The sequence below is a fragment of the Anopheles ziemanni genome, chromosome 2 (genome assembly GCF_943734765.1).
Source record: "Anopheles ziemanni chromosome 2, idAnoZiCoDA_A2_x.2, whole genome shotgun sequence".
NCBI lineage: Eukaryota > Metazoa > Arthropoda > Insecta > Diptera > Culicidae > Anopheles > Anopheles ziemanni.
In genome coordinates this window covers 56,757,259-56,771,264 of record NC_080705.1, presented here as the reverse complement: position 1 = coordinate 56,771,264, position 14,006 = coordinate 56,757,259, and the positions used below count along the sequence as shown (strand labels likewise).

General features: G+C 42.0%; 1 protein-coding gene across 2 annotated transcripts in view; it reads left to right on the top strand.

Moving 5' to 3' along the window:
- The window catches only part of LOC131282933 (gamma-aminobutyric acid receptor subunit beta), a 62,968-nt gene that overhangs the window by 41,988 nt on the left and 6,974 nt on the right, over positions 1-14,006 (top strand). For both annotated transcript variants that reach the window (XM_058312479.1, XM_058312480.1), the window contains one exon: positions 6,556-6,693. In XM_058312479.1, coding sequence (XP_058168462.1) covers positions 6,556-6,693 — 138 coding nt within the window. The remainder of the gene's footprint in view (positions 1-6,555; positions 6,694-14,006) is intronic.

The window sequence follows — 14,006 nt, the reverse complement described above, 5'->3', positions numbered from 1 at the left end:
TCCGCATCGTCTCATCCGTTGTTTGTTAAAAGTTTTTTCCATACCTCTTTTCTCCAGCAAATTTCTCTGTTCTACACTTTTTTTCACTTTCGTCCACTTTATCTCTCGTTTCATTTCCTTTCACTGCTAGTTAGTGCGCCTAAAGCAACTCGCTTCTACTCACGCGACAAACGGTGCGTTTGCTCAAAGTTCAGGAAGCGAACTTTAAAAAAGTTGTTTTCAAATCCTTTTTGTGAAGTCTTTTATCAGAACCATCTATCAAAGACCCGTAGCGAATTGATTTTCGTCCTTTTCGAGCACTTTATCGAGTTTCTAAGTAACGTAAATAAATAACCAAACAAAAAATAAACACAGGTTTTTGATTTTTTTCAAATGCGTGTTTTGCGTACTCACACACTTTCAACAGTAGCTAAAAGTATGTTTTTGTTCGACTTCACTTTTAATTAAGCTCAGGTGGGCCAATTTGTACCTTTCGATCAGTTCCGTGTTTTTGAGCTTTCACAAAACGAACGATACATTTCTAGTATGTTAAGCTCTTCGAAAACAAAACCTCCAACTCTTACGTAACATTATGTGAAAATCAGCTTACTGGAAAAGAACTACCCTGGCCAATAAGGGAAAACTTTAACTGCAAAGAATAAAAAAGATCAAAACTAGTATGAAAGTCGATCTAAATTAGTTGCTTAAGTTGCTCAAATCGTATTTGTGTCTTTTGTGCAGTTCTTACACATTTCTCGATGGGATTAAAAGCATTTATGTTTTATTTTATATTGTATCCAAACATCTGTTTGCTTCAACTACATTCCACCATAAACTAGGTCTGCTCAGAGAATAAAAAGTGTAAAGAATCCAAGCAGCTCTTCCATTTTTATCCACGCTCCTCCTGCAATGTCCCGAACAGTTTACCATAGACCTTGCCAACTCCAACCGCAACCTTCCCATCAATCCATTGCGCCTTATCGGTTGTTTTTCATTGGTTTGATTGCTTACTGGAAACATTACGAATCTCCTTCACTTTTTACTTTATTGGACTGTTAATGCATCTCGATCATGATTGGTACATTATCGAAAGTCGTTGGTAAGCCTTCTGGTTTTTTTTAGTAACAGTAGATTTGTAATAAGCAATGACCTAAGACGCGATAAGGTTACTACAAATTGCTCTTTAGAAAAACCCAAGACTTCAACTTGGTTGCTTAGAAAAAAAGATTTATCAATCCCTTCCGTTTGTACACATGTTTACGTTGCTTTATAGTGCTACTACAAAAAACTTCAAAAAAAAGTAACTTAAAACTTTTCAACTACTACAACTATGATAATGCGTACACATACTGGAACTCATCTTATCCAACTCTGACGACCTTCGCTTTTACAACATTCACCACTAGATATCGTTAATAATCTTACGTTTTTTCTTCTTTATCTTTTCCCTCACCTAACCTATCGCGTTTATGCATATTTTTTTAACCTTAATTACAAAACCGAAATCACTCAAAAAACAACATTCAACTTAATACCATCACCACTATCACCACCACAACCGCCTACCGTGCGTGACGTCAAATGGTGTGGCCAATCGAAAATCTTTATCCACACCAAATCGAAAAAAAACCCACACTCAACTCTTTCGCCGCGGATTCATTGCTCGTACAACAAAAACCGACGGAAAATACGCCAAATACTTTCGAAATTCAAACGTTCCGCCGAATGTACTGCCACAAATGACAAATCCTACACAACCTTTCGAACCATAATCGACCCGAAACCGATACTAACATACCAAAAAATACCAAACCTTCTAACCCTGGAGTCGGTTATACGATGCGAGATATCCGGTACTTCTGGAAAGACGGCCTAAGTAGTGTCGGAATGAGCAGCGAAGTAGAACTACCACAATTTAGAGTACTGGGTCACAGGCAGAGGGCGACCGAAATTAACCTAACCACAGGTACCCCATCATGAACAGAAAAAAATCACACCTATATCATCATCCACATTTTTTAACCTTCTATACTTCTCTCATCATCACCAATGACTCTGTCAGATTTCTGTTCTACGGCATTCTGTCGTTTCTTTTCCTTTCGTTTCATGTACTTCTTCTACGTCTGTCCACCTTTCCGAAGCTGTCAAACGCAAACCGTTTTCTGGCACTTTCATCATCCCTACATCATATTTTTCAAAATATTTTCTACATGTTTCATCGCACATCTGTGTTCTCACATCTTCTTCCTGTTGCTCCGTCTCTGTTGATACACACTTTGTTCATTCTATCCTACTTTCTTCCCAGTATCTACTGAACCAAGGTTGTTCAAACCATGTTCTTTTAGAACGGCCATCATCTTACACCTCTTAACACAAAACCATTCCCCAACAAGCCAACCAAAAACATTATCATGTTTATTGTTTTCGATACTTTTAATTATTCTGTGTTCTGATTAAAATCTTCCTGCAAAAATCATATGGTTTATCTTACTGTAAATGTACGATTTTTATGTTCCCTCCAGATGTTACTGCCCATATGTTATGTGATTTTGTTTTTTCTTTGTTTTCGTTCACCAACACAACACCGATCAATATTTTAACAGTTGTTGAATCTTGCAACCGTTAGCACCACTACACTTTCAAGCTAGCCCCCGAAACGGGCTTATTCATTTTGTTCACGTTGTTTAATTTTCCCAATTTACTAGAATGCTACCTACGATGTACTCACAGTGATGTGTCTGTTTTCGTTGTCCTTGAGCTTACTTTTGTGGTCTTTGGTTTCAGATTTTCGATCACTCCAACTTACACCGCATAGCGAAAACGATAAAGAAAACACAATTTAGTTGTGAATTAACCACATGCACCACACGCAAATGGGTTGTACGCTTTTTGCGACAAGCATTGTACCACCGATAGGCTCACCTATGCCGTTCGGGAATAGTTTTCCACTCGTTTTCAAGAAAGCGAACTTTTCAACCGATTTTGTAGCAGCGTGTAGACTAATCTGTTCTGCAAGTTAACAAAGAGTCGTAGCGGATAAACATTTTCTGTTACTGTGTTTCTTTGTTTTCTGTTACTTTGTTTTCCTGTACGTACCACGACGAATTCTTCCGTTCCATGTGATGATAGTATATGCCTACCATTTTGTAATGTGTTCAATTTTGTCTAGTTTTTAAGACGAACAGTAGTTATTTCCTACGAAACGCACTGTTTTAACCTCACATGTTTTAATACGCCTACGCTACAAGTTCAAAACCAAGGTAAAAAAGTGAATCAAAACTCATGCTCTACCTGCCGTGGAAATTGTGTATGTTTACGGCGTCTTTATGGTTTTTTTTTTTACAAAAACTAGTGGTTTTACGTCAGTACATTTCTCACTCTCGTGCGCTCCTCAACAACAACAACAACAACAACAACCTGTATTAAAATGGTTCAGAAGGGAGCACGACGAAGTTTTACGACGCAGGTTGTTTAATGTATTTTCTTATTGTCGTATGATTTTTCCACCCACTTTGTTCAACCTTCGGTCGTTTAGTGGAAACGTTTATTTTCAACACAACTCCAATTAATGAATCCTTTCGAAAACTGTAGATCCATGAACAAAATATTCTACAAAGTTTTGTCTTAAAGCGGAAACGAAGTTTTTGTTTCATGAAGAATATGGTGAAGAAACTAGTTTTTTATTTTTTTTTTTATTTTTGCGAATGAATATCACATACCAAACCGGATTATCTTCGGAATCTTTATAGATTTGTCGAATAGTTCATAACAGGAAACAAAACAAGCGTAACTCAATTTCATGTTTGTATTATATCACTCATAATATCGTACAAAACCCTGGAAGCCATATACTCACACTCGTATGTCGTACATTGTAGTGGCAACCGCTTGTCAGGGCCGCTGTTACCATACGCCAACATCAAATTCCGATGCATTTCGCTTCGGTCTGGACAATGTCGAAAACGCACATAGCAGTGGATACGGCCTACCTCGTTTCCACCCTAAAAACGCAAACCTAACAATTCGCCTCGCTAAATTCGTCCCGCTGCGTAGGGCATCCCCGACCGGATCCACCTGTGGGTGGGAATCCGCCCTTCGGATCGTATGGAAACCCGACCCCCTTCCGGGAAAAACTGATCACCTTGATGAATCTTTCTTCCATCATCCATTATTTTTGAATCCATAAATCATTTTTATATCTCGCAGAAGTCTCTTCCTCTCCCTCGCTCTTTGTATCTATCTCTTCTCTCTCTCTCTTTTTCTGTCATTCTTTAACACACGCTAACCAACTCTGTTTTCCTTCTTTCCAACGTCCTCATTTAACCATCATGGCATTAAACATGCAAAGCATTATTTAAATTAATTGCTCAAACGTGACACAAAAAAAACTTGGTCGGAAAATTGTCTACTACGGCAGCCACCACCATCAAGGGTTCGTTATTATGAAGTAAACTTTTAAATAGTGATACTCTTTTTGCAGGTAATGACCCCGTTACAGCTATGTAATTGTTTTGTACTAAACATATTGCCATGAATGATCTTTCATTTGATGCTAGTCACTTTTGATTCCAATTTTTGTTACTGTAATCCAATGTATACCATTTTTTCGACAACCAAAACCCATAGCATAGTTGAATTGATTTTTTGTTTTACAACCAAATTCACGATTGAAACATACAGTTCAAAAATATCAGTGAAAACGTACGCCAAAAGCGAACTAAACACATTGCGTTTTCAGTGACCCTAACAGTTGATAACCGATACGGAGTTCTAGCTTTAGAAATACCTACAATACGCTCAGTTGGTCCAGAAAGGCCTACAGACGGCAGCATCTGCAACACAACTAACACGGCAAACTGCAGCAACAAATGTGAACCAATCGTTGTAATCCTGTACTGTGTATGCTTCCGAGTGTTCTCGAATCCACCTGCTGAAATGTCAACCAGAAGTGACACTTGACTCACTTCTCCGGCAGTTTCCGAGAAGGACTGTCCGTGCGCCATCTTCAATTGTTTTCTCTCCCCTCTCCTCTTAGTCATCGCAAGGAAAACAAAAAACAAATGGAGACACCGTAGAAAACATATGCGAAAAGCTTACCATTGTTTGTATAACCACGATCACCGAACGGATACTCCCGTAGGAGGACATACTTGCTCTTGCCCCAATTAGTCATGTTTCACGATACACATGTCAGGATACGGAAAACATGCCTAGCTGTCTTGTGTGTGTTTCTTTTTGTTGTGATCGACCTTGAACATACGAAGTAGTGGTAATGAACTGGTGTGATACGTGGATTAAAAAAAACTAGGATTTGTGTTATCGCAACCTCTGTATGACCTCGTTCCGCAAAAAAAAAAACTTACTCACAAGGAAACAAGGCCATTGTACTGAGACGCTTCAGTACGCGTACGTCGGTATTTTACGTCAGTAGATGTTATGATTGAACGTATAATATGAGATGACTTTCCCCCTTTTGTACAAAAACCAAACCACTCTTAGGACCAAAATTATGAATATACACAAACTAGGTTCCACACCCCGAATACAACACTAGAAACAAATTCACTAATCGCATACGATCCATACCATTGGTACGCACACACACTCACTCACAAGGAAAAATTACAATCATTTACCACCAGCTAACACAATGATTTAAACTCGTCCAATCGACCGTTTCTAATTCACGAATCTTTCTCTCTTTTTTTCTTTCTTTCTTCAACCAACAATGTCCCGCTTTTTTGTTCCGTTACCGATCAATATTGCATTGTTTTTTTTTCTAATCGTATTTGTGTATGTGTGCGTGTGTGTATATGTATCGGTTTGGTTTTATCGAAAACCGTCCAATGGGCAAAACTCCAATATACTGCCTGTTACTACTACTGCATCTACTACTACTACTACTACTACTTCAACCGCTACTGCAACAACCGGCACTAATAAACAATACTTCAACTGCTGCCAATATCATCGCGCGACTACCGCTGACATTGTAAATGGGCGATGGAAACCTAAAAAAAACATATAAATGTTCCAATTTATATACACAAACTATGCCATTCGAAAAAAAAACCCAAAACCAACCAATGCAACGATGCGTGCCGACAACCGCTATGTGGCTAAATGTCAACACGATGTAAACTGCGCATCCTTACAAACTTTCTCACCGCCATGCACATACACATACACTCCAAACGCGCGCTCTCACCAATCGCATTGGCTTCGCGGGGATAAAACAACAAACATACAAACAAAACCCAATGGTTATCCCAATCTGCGAACCACGTCGACATCGATTGCCGCGCATTAACGCGAAAATGGAATGAAAAAACCGTGTACGTCCCAAACAACCTACATTTATCAACGCCAAAACTGTTGGTCGATGCGCCAACCAACCTATCAACCGCTTTTGAACGGAACCCCCAATACTTGTCCTTACACAAATCTAAACACACATACACACACACACACACACAACTTGAACTCAATCGTTGACCGCGAAACCACCGGCTGCGAATGCAATGCAATTTCGAAAAATAAACCTTCCACCGGCGCCGACTCGCCTCAAAATGGTAGTCGGCTACACGATGAGAGATATCCGATACAAATGGAATGAAGGCCCCAACTCGGTCGGAGTGTCGAGCGAAGTGTCTTTGCCTCAGTTTAAGGTTTTGGGACACCGTCAACGTGCTATGGAAATCAGTCTCACAACAGGTACCTGTAGACGGTCACCGATTTTGTTAAATATTGCTCATTACTTCATTACTTTTTACTCAATACTTTTGATATCAAAACCGTTAGTCGATAATTTAAGAGAAAGTACCTCAACTCAAATTTCCCCACTCAGACGAATGTATCCTTCCGCCGTCTGGTGTTCATACTTAAAAATATCAATCAACCGCATCCCACCATCCACTTCAGCTACTTCTCGCTCGCTAACAAACAGGCAACAAAACAACATGATTTTATTGCTCAAACCAGTCAAGCCTTAGCTGTAGTTTTTCCTTCCTTTACTTCTATCCATATGTATGTTTTTGTCTAATGAACGATTTGTCTCGTGCGATCCAGTTTTCTTATTGCTCTATGTCCATTTTATCTAAATTTATTGTTCTACAAACATCTTGCCTACCTTTCTTGCATCCCCCCAAATCGGATCTAGACGTACTGAAAAATATCCACCTCCATATTCAGTTCCATTCCAAGCCATTGCATCATCCGTTCAAGTTTTACGCAATCCTTCTTCTTTCCAGAATGAAGTCATAATCCATTCTATCGTTATGATTTGATTCATGTCGAGTCCATTTCTGTAAAGCCAAAGTGATCAGTTCTTGGTGAACGCATCGATTCGCCCGTTTGTGGTTTTGGTTTTCCATTTCCCCCTTCCCCTCTCCACTGACTGACATCTCCGGAATGCTTTCGGTATTGAACACCCGCCCATTACTCGCCTTATCAACTCACTCACTCATCGCTCGCTCATCGCTTTCTAGAACCAGTACTAGGCTAAATAGTGTACCGTTATAGTGATTGGCCCTAAATGTAGGTGGTTGTAAGCAAACAAACGCAATGGTAAAATGGTGTCTTAGCGTTACATCGGGAAAAGAGTTGTACAGAGTCTGTGTCACGCACTCCATCATGAACCTCATCGACGACGTCGGTTACTTTTGGCTTTCACCAGATGTAGGCAACATTCGCAAACATCGGGCACTGAGGCGATCGGCGATTGCCTGACGACCTCCGCCTCCAATTCCGATTAGCAATGAGCCGATGGTTTTTCCTCTCTACCTCTAATACTTCGAAAACTGCGCAAACCGTTCCACCAAACACTTCCACCAGTTGCCCGTCCAGGTTGTCGCTGGTGCAAGGCCCTGCAGGGCATCACCGTTGGTTCGGGTATATCGCACCATGGGTATGGGCGCCCGGGACGCATAACGTTCTATTTATAGTAATTCGCTATAGTTACGTCCTTCAACAAAATACACATCTTTCACCCGAACCGAATCGACAAGGCTCATCGATTCACAGTCACCACACACCCGTGGCCCCCATCCACCCCACGTTCGACCGTACCCCAGGGGGTTCGTTATGTTGTGGCCTTCACCGTGGCGCCCAGTAATGGGCACATGACATGGGCACAAAACGGAAGCAGCCGCTTCGCAGGATTGACAGGTTCATTATAAAAATGTAGGGTCCAAGCGAGCGCGCGCGCACACACACACAGGATGAGTGGCAGGATGCGGTGGGCGACCGAATGGGGAACCGTTTGGGTTCGTGCGAAAAACGGATAGCCCGTACAGGCACTGATGAAAACTGCTGCCCTGGCCAGCAGCCTCTGCGCCTCAGCGACGATGGTTCGGTCGCCTCGGGTTCGTAAAATCACCATCATGCGTCACTCGATGCGGAAAGCTCTCGTTTGACGAGCATGGCTGACGTTCGAGGTATGTGGTTTTCGATACGTTTAACAAAGGGTGTTTTATTCAAACACAACATGTTTTTCGAGCCCAAAAAATATTCTATCAATATTGTCCTGTTTTCTTTTTATTTACCGTAGTATTGTATCCTCTATTACTATGCGTCAAAAAACGACTGATGTAGAGAAATGTCTCTTCTCGATTTTCAAACTTTTAATTTGTTACGAAATTAGCTACCCATCACTACTATCAGAGAGCATTCAATCGTTACCAGCATTGTCAAGGCCTGCTCTGCCTCTATCGGACTGAGGATAGCCGCAAATTACTACTATCCCAAACGGGACGATAAATTAGATTGCGTAGCATCGCGCTTTGATCGTTTATTTCCTTTCAGTTTGATTCCTTCTACCTCCTATCGACTCCGTAAATACTACACCGCGATTTTAGTTGCGATGGTGCGTCTCGGTCCCCGAGGGCCCCCGGTTTGGGAGGAATCACCAATGATCGCTACTAAATAGGTGTAATTGATCGACATTTGGCCACATTCAACCGTAATCCCCAATCACCGGATGCGTATCGGAATCGCCGTGGGTTTAGTTGAGTTGACCCGATTGGGACATGGAACGATGTGTAGAACGACCCTATTGGCCCGGGAAGTAAGAAACGGTGATGTGAAAATTGTCACGAAATCGAAGATAAACTTTATGCTTATGTATGGGTCATAAAAAGTTCCTATCTAATAATGTCCGTTTTGCTTCGATGTGTCGTATTCCACACACGTTATGGTCGCTATTTCCAACCATAAAACTAAACAAAAAGAATTAACGAAGCTTATACAGAAACCAGAAAACAGATTAATTATAGTATATTCAACTCTACCTCGTATTAGCGTGTTAAGTGATGTATTCGTATATACTTCATTCGGTCTCAAACAAACAGTAGAAGTGAATGCTTTATGAAACACAAAATCAGATTATAGTCATTATTTCTTTGATGTTCGTATGTCTTCGAATGGAATTATAATCCTCTCTGTGAGTGGAGCAGGGAAGCTTGTTGATAACATTCTTATGGATATATTTTGAAGAGTGCAGTTAAGTGTAAAAAAAGGTTAAACCTTGCTTTTTTTACGAGGGACGTAATATCCTCAATTTCGTTTTAAAAGCACATAAACTACAGTTTGATATAGTTTGTGTAACAAACAAGAACTAGAATGATATTTTTGAACTTTTTCTCAAAATAATTTATCAAATCAAGAAGTTTCTCTGGCCCACCCTGCAAAAAAATGACTAAACTGACAAAATAACTTCAAGGCAACACGAAGGAATTCCGCTCATTTTCCAATGCTGGTCTCGGACCCGCGTTGTGTGGCTTCCTCCGACCCGAGACCATTACAGCGTATCATTACTAGCAGATGGTGTCCTTCGCCAGCAGGGCCGCACGCATTTTCCCATCGTTTTTAATAGCAGCTGTGTGCTGGACGTATATGTGACATCCGAGTGTGGCCCCTTGACTGAACGAGTGTTGCCCAAAAATATGAACTCGGTCACCTTCACAGGTGAACAAAGGAGGTGGATGGCTACTTTGCAAAGCAAAAAATAAAAAACTAAGCACTCGCTCGAAACCATAATTGAGGTGCCATTTTGGTGCAAAATTATTTGTATAATCCCCCAAACCAATGGGGTTTCCGCCCGGCTTCACTGGGTTCGAAATGAGTCCGGGAGGGGGTTCTGGCTGAGCTTTGGCGCCATTATGGACCGCTTCTCTCCGTTAGGGTTGAGCTTTGGTAGCCCCACCGGGGGTTGGTTCAATTTGCTCCACTCGCTAACATTCCTGCCGTCACGCAATTTCTTTGTGAACGGTGGGCAACGTACAAACCAAAAAAACCCCATCGGAAAGGTAACATTCTAACAGCATGTGTTCGAAAATGTCATTACCATATACCGAAATGCCCGGTCGTGGACCGCGCGAGGCGTGCCACGATTATTAGCCCTAAAACCGGACGACCACCGACACGCCACACCGTCCGATAGAGTGCTCATCCTTTCGGTTAGCGAGCGTCAGGACGTCCGTACCGGATATTTACCTTGCGAGGTTTCCTCCACTTCCGAGCAATGCCGGTGCGTGACAGCTATTAATTAATCTCCCAAGCCGTCGTTAGCATTGAGTCATCGAATCCGGCCCGTACCGGGTAATGGGAACCTTCCCATCGGCACATCGACAATTTGGGGCGAATGCTTTGTATGCCAACGATGCCGAAAACTAAATCAGCACTACTACTACCTTAACACAATGGGGACCGTTACTTTCGCCGTCAATCTGCTGAACCTAGGTTTCGACCCCTCCCAAGAATCTTCACATTTGTTGTCTTTTGGTAAACATTCTTTATAATATTGCAAGAAAAAAGAAAAATGAAACCCGTACCGCGCAGGCGAACAGTGCACAACCGGCAAGCTTTTCCGATTCGACGGACCGTTTTACATGGCGGCGCAGCTCTAAGACCTATAAGAGCGCGGTAACACGCATGACCACACATATAGCACCAAACCACAGGTAAGTGCAGTGTTTGATTATCTTTCCTTCCGTTTTATTTTCCCCACCCCCACGTCAAACGATTCACCATTTCCGCCAGGATGTCGTCGTTTGGATCCGTGTTTAGTTTTTCACCATTTTCCCTGTGTTTTCATCCCGCTCCGGCGAGGATTTGGCGAAACAGAAACCAGAAGGGAATGGTCCAACTTCGTCCGGGACCACTCCTTTTTCGCCACCCAAGTCTGGCATCATCGATCGATCCAAGACTGAAAATTGGTCCCTAGTCCCCCTCTGCCCTGTGGCAGGGAGGAAACCCTGTTGATTCGCGTGAACCGCGCAACCCCATTAGCGCACGTCGATCGTCCTCGTCCCCCCGGGCCAGACCCGGGGGCGGCCAGAATCGTGCTAGTCATCATATCAAGCCATCAATCATGTTTCCCTCCGGTCGTCATAAACGTGTAGACGATTCATTTTCCGACGACAGAAGCGCGGTCCAAAAATGGACTCCCGTCGTTTCATTTTCCCTTTTGAATAGATGCTGATTTTGGTTTTCATTAAAAAAATAAAATAGTTGCCCTTGAGACAAGTACGGACGAGAGCTGTGTGAATGGTTTTTGTCACCTTTCGTTGAAAACATATGCCTCAAAATCCGTGTATATTTTCTGGTAATCCATGGAATATAAGTTTTTATTAAGTCTTTCAGTACTCTTGCAATGCATTTAACTTTTCACTCTGGTTAAAGGGGGGAAGATGAAAGTTATCGAACCAACACAAACAAAAAGGGAACTTCATGAACCCCTAGTCGACAGCGATTTTGTTCAAATCGACGTTATGTCCGAGCTGAGAGCCCAAGAGAATTATTTGGTGTAGCCTCTGTTCTCCTCGGACACAGGCAAACCGAACGAATGGGCAGTAATTTTCCCCGTTTGTTTTTCCCTACGCTTATGCGCACTCTTTTGCCATATATGCACCACAAAACAACCAATCTAAGCCGCGTACGATAGCCGCGACGAATGATCTCAATGCCAGGGTGTGTATCGATGAGAATAACCCAAAGGAAAAAGTAAAACAATAAAACAAACCACAAACACAATCTAGTCCCCCGAATAGCCCGTACGGAACGAATGATCTCCCAATCTGGAAAAATGCTATAAACTTGCGTTCGATTCAAACTCCACCCAGCACGGTAAGCGAAAAGCGCAATTTCAAAACCAACCGAGCACCGAAGACTTAATAAAAAAGGTTAGAAACAGACCATCGGGAAAAAAAAACTCGTAATCAAAACTGCTTCAGAGTCAAACAAAAATCCCAAATCAAGCTTTGCATGCACTAGCCGGTGAGTTGTATTTCGTAACGGAAAAACGGCAGCTCTTCCAAAGGGTAATCGTAATGTGCAAAGTTATACAACGACGTGAAACCTTAACAATAGTAATGTTTTTTCTCTCCATTTCAAATTAAAAGTCCTTATTCCGGTGCACACAAACACACACGCCGAACGATGGAAGAAGATGAACTTTTGTCACTGAAAGTCTGTCCAGCAATGTCCATTATTCTCGTGCTGGTCTACGAAAAAGAGGGCCCGGCACGAAACAGGGACAGCAGCCAAGATTAAATCTTCACCTGCGTATCCGATACAAATAGTGGTGATTGTATGTGAAGAAAATCCTAAAAAAACATTGTCAGAACAGTAAAGCACACAAGAACGAAGCCCAAGGAAAAGCCCGTTTTTCCCTCGTGAATTCACTTCTCTCGAGTCTTCCCTAGTTTGCAATTCAATCCGATTGGCAATAGATTGCTTCCCTTCGGTTTGCTCGTTAAGATTCGGATTAAAATTGAAACCCTCTCGTCCCCGTGGCCCCGCAAACCACCCCTCAAAACCTCTAAAACACATTAGAGTTTGGTAGAGCCCCGTACCATCCAAAACATCTACAGGACAATGTTTCGGATTTGATTATTGTACTCACACAACGAAATCGCTGCCAACGGGATCGTTGGTAACGAGAAAAGCACACAACAAACAACAAAAAACCATCCATAATACTCTGGTGACAGAGAGAAAAAAAACACACGTTTTCATCATCCATACGTATTCGGTAGTGTAGAGCAAGCTCTCGAGCCCATTCACATTTGCTTGACCCAGCATTACCAATCATGTTTAATCGAATTTATTATTCTTTCTAGACTTTTCTTGAAGCAAGTTTTGCATTTAGCTGTTTTGATTTTGTCGCTTCGCTCACGTTTTACCTCTCTTTCTTATCTAGGAGCTATCTTTAAGAGCTGGTCCGGTTAAAGCGACTGAAAATCTTGTAACGTTACTTTTCCATGCCATCAGCTTACTCAAAACAAACACGATGGATTTAATAACGACCTCCGGCGTATGAAAAACGCAATCAAAAAGACATTCCATATCCAACCGGGCTGATTATCATAACCGCAGATTTTTCATCATTTGTGCAACGCGTTCCACCGAATCATTAGGATAATCATTAGCATCTTTTAATTAAGGTGATCGGGCGTACTTTTTTCTCGCCGTACGGGGATAACATTGGGGTTCGGGTTGTCGGAAAATTAACATATCATCCCATCAAAGGCGTATTCAGGATTTTTGAGGGGCGGGTAGTGATACATTTTAACGAGGATTAACCCTGGCCAGAAACCGCAACGGAGAAGCATCCCTTACAGTGGGTGCAGCGCCACCAAAAGAACAAAGAAAAGGGAAAGCTCATCTCGACCCTCCCATCTAAGCCTTCGTTTCGCCCACCCTTAACCGTATTCGAATTTGACACAATTTGACACATACCTACACACACACACACACACATGGTAGAGAGGAAAAACCATCTTCATCACATTCGGGCTCGCCCCATGATGCTGTGTTGATGAATGAAAAACGATAAGCTCATAAACGATGGCCAAAGCTAAGAAACCGCGGGATCATAAAAATGGAAACTCCTGCAAAGTCACACCAGCTGCCCGACCGACCGCAACATTTCAAAAGGGATTATTAGTCTTTTAGTCACCACACATCGCCATTGAGTCGCGTACTGAAGTAGTTTTTATTTACCATCATTTAGGGTTACTCTCTTGTTA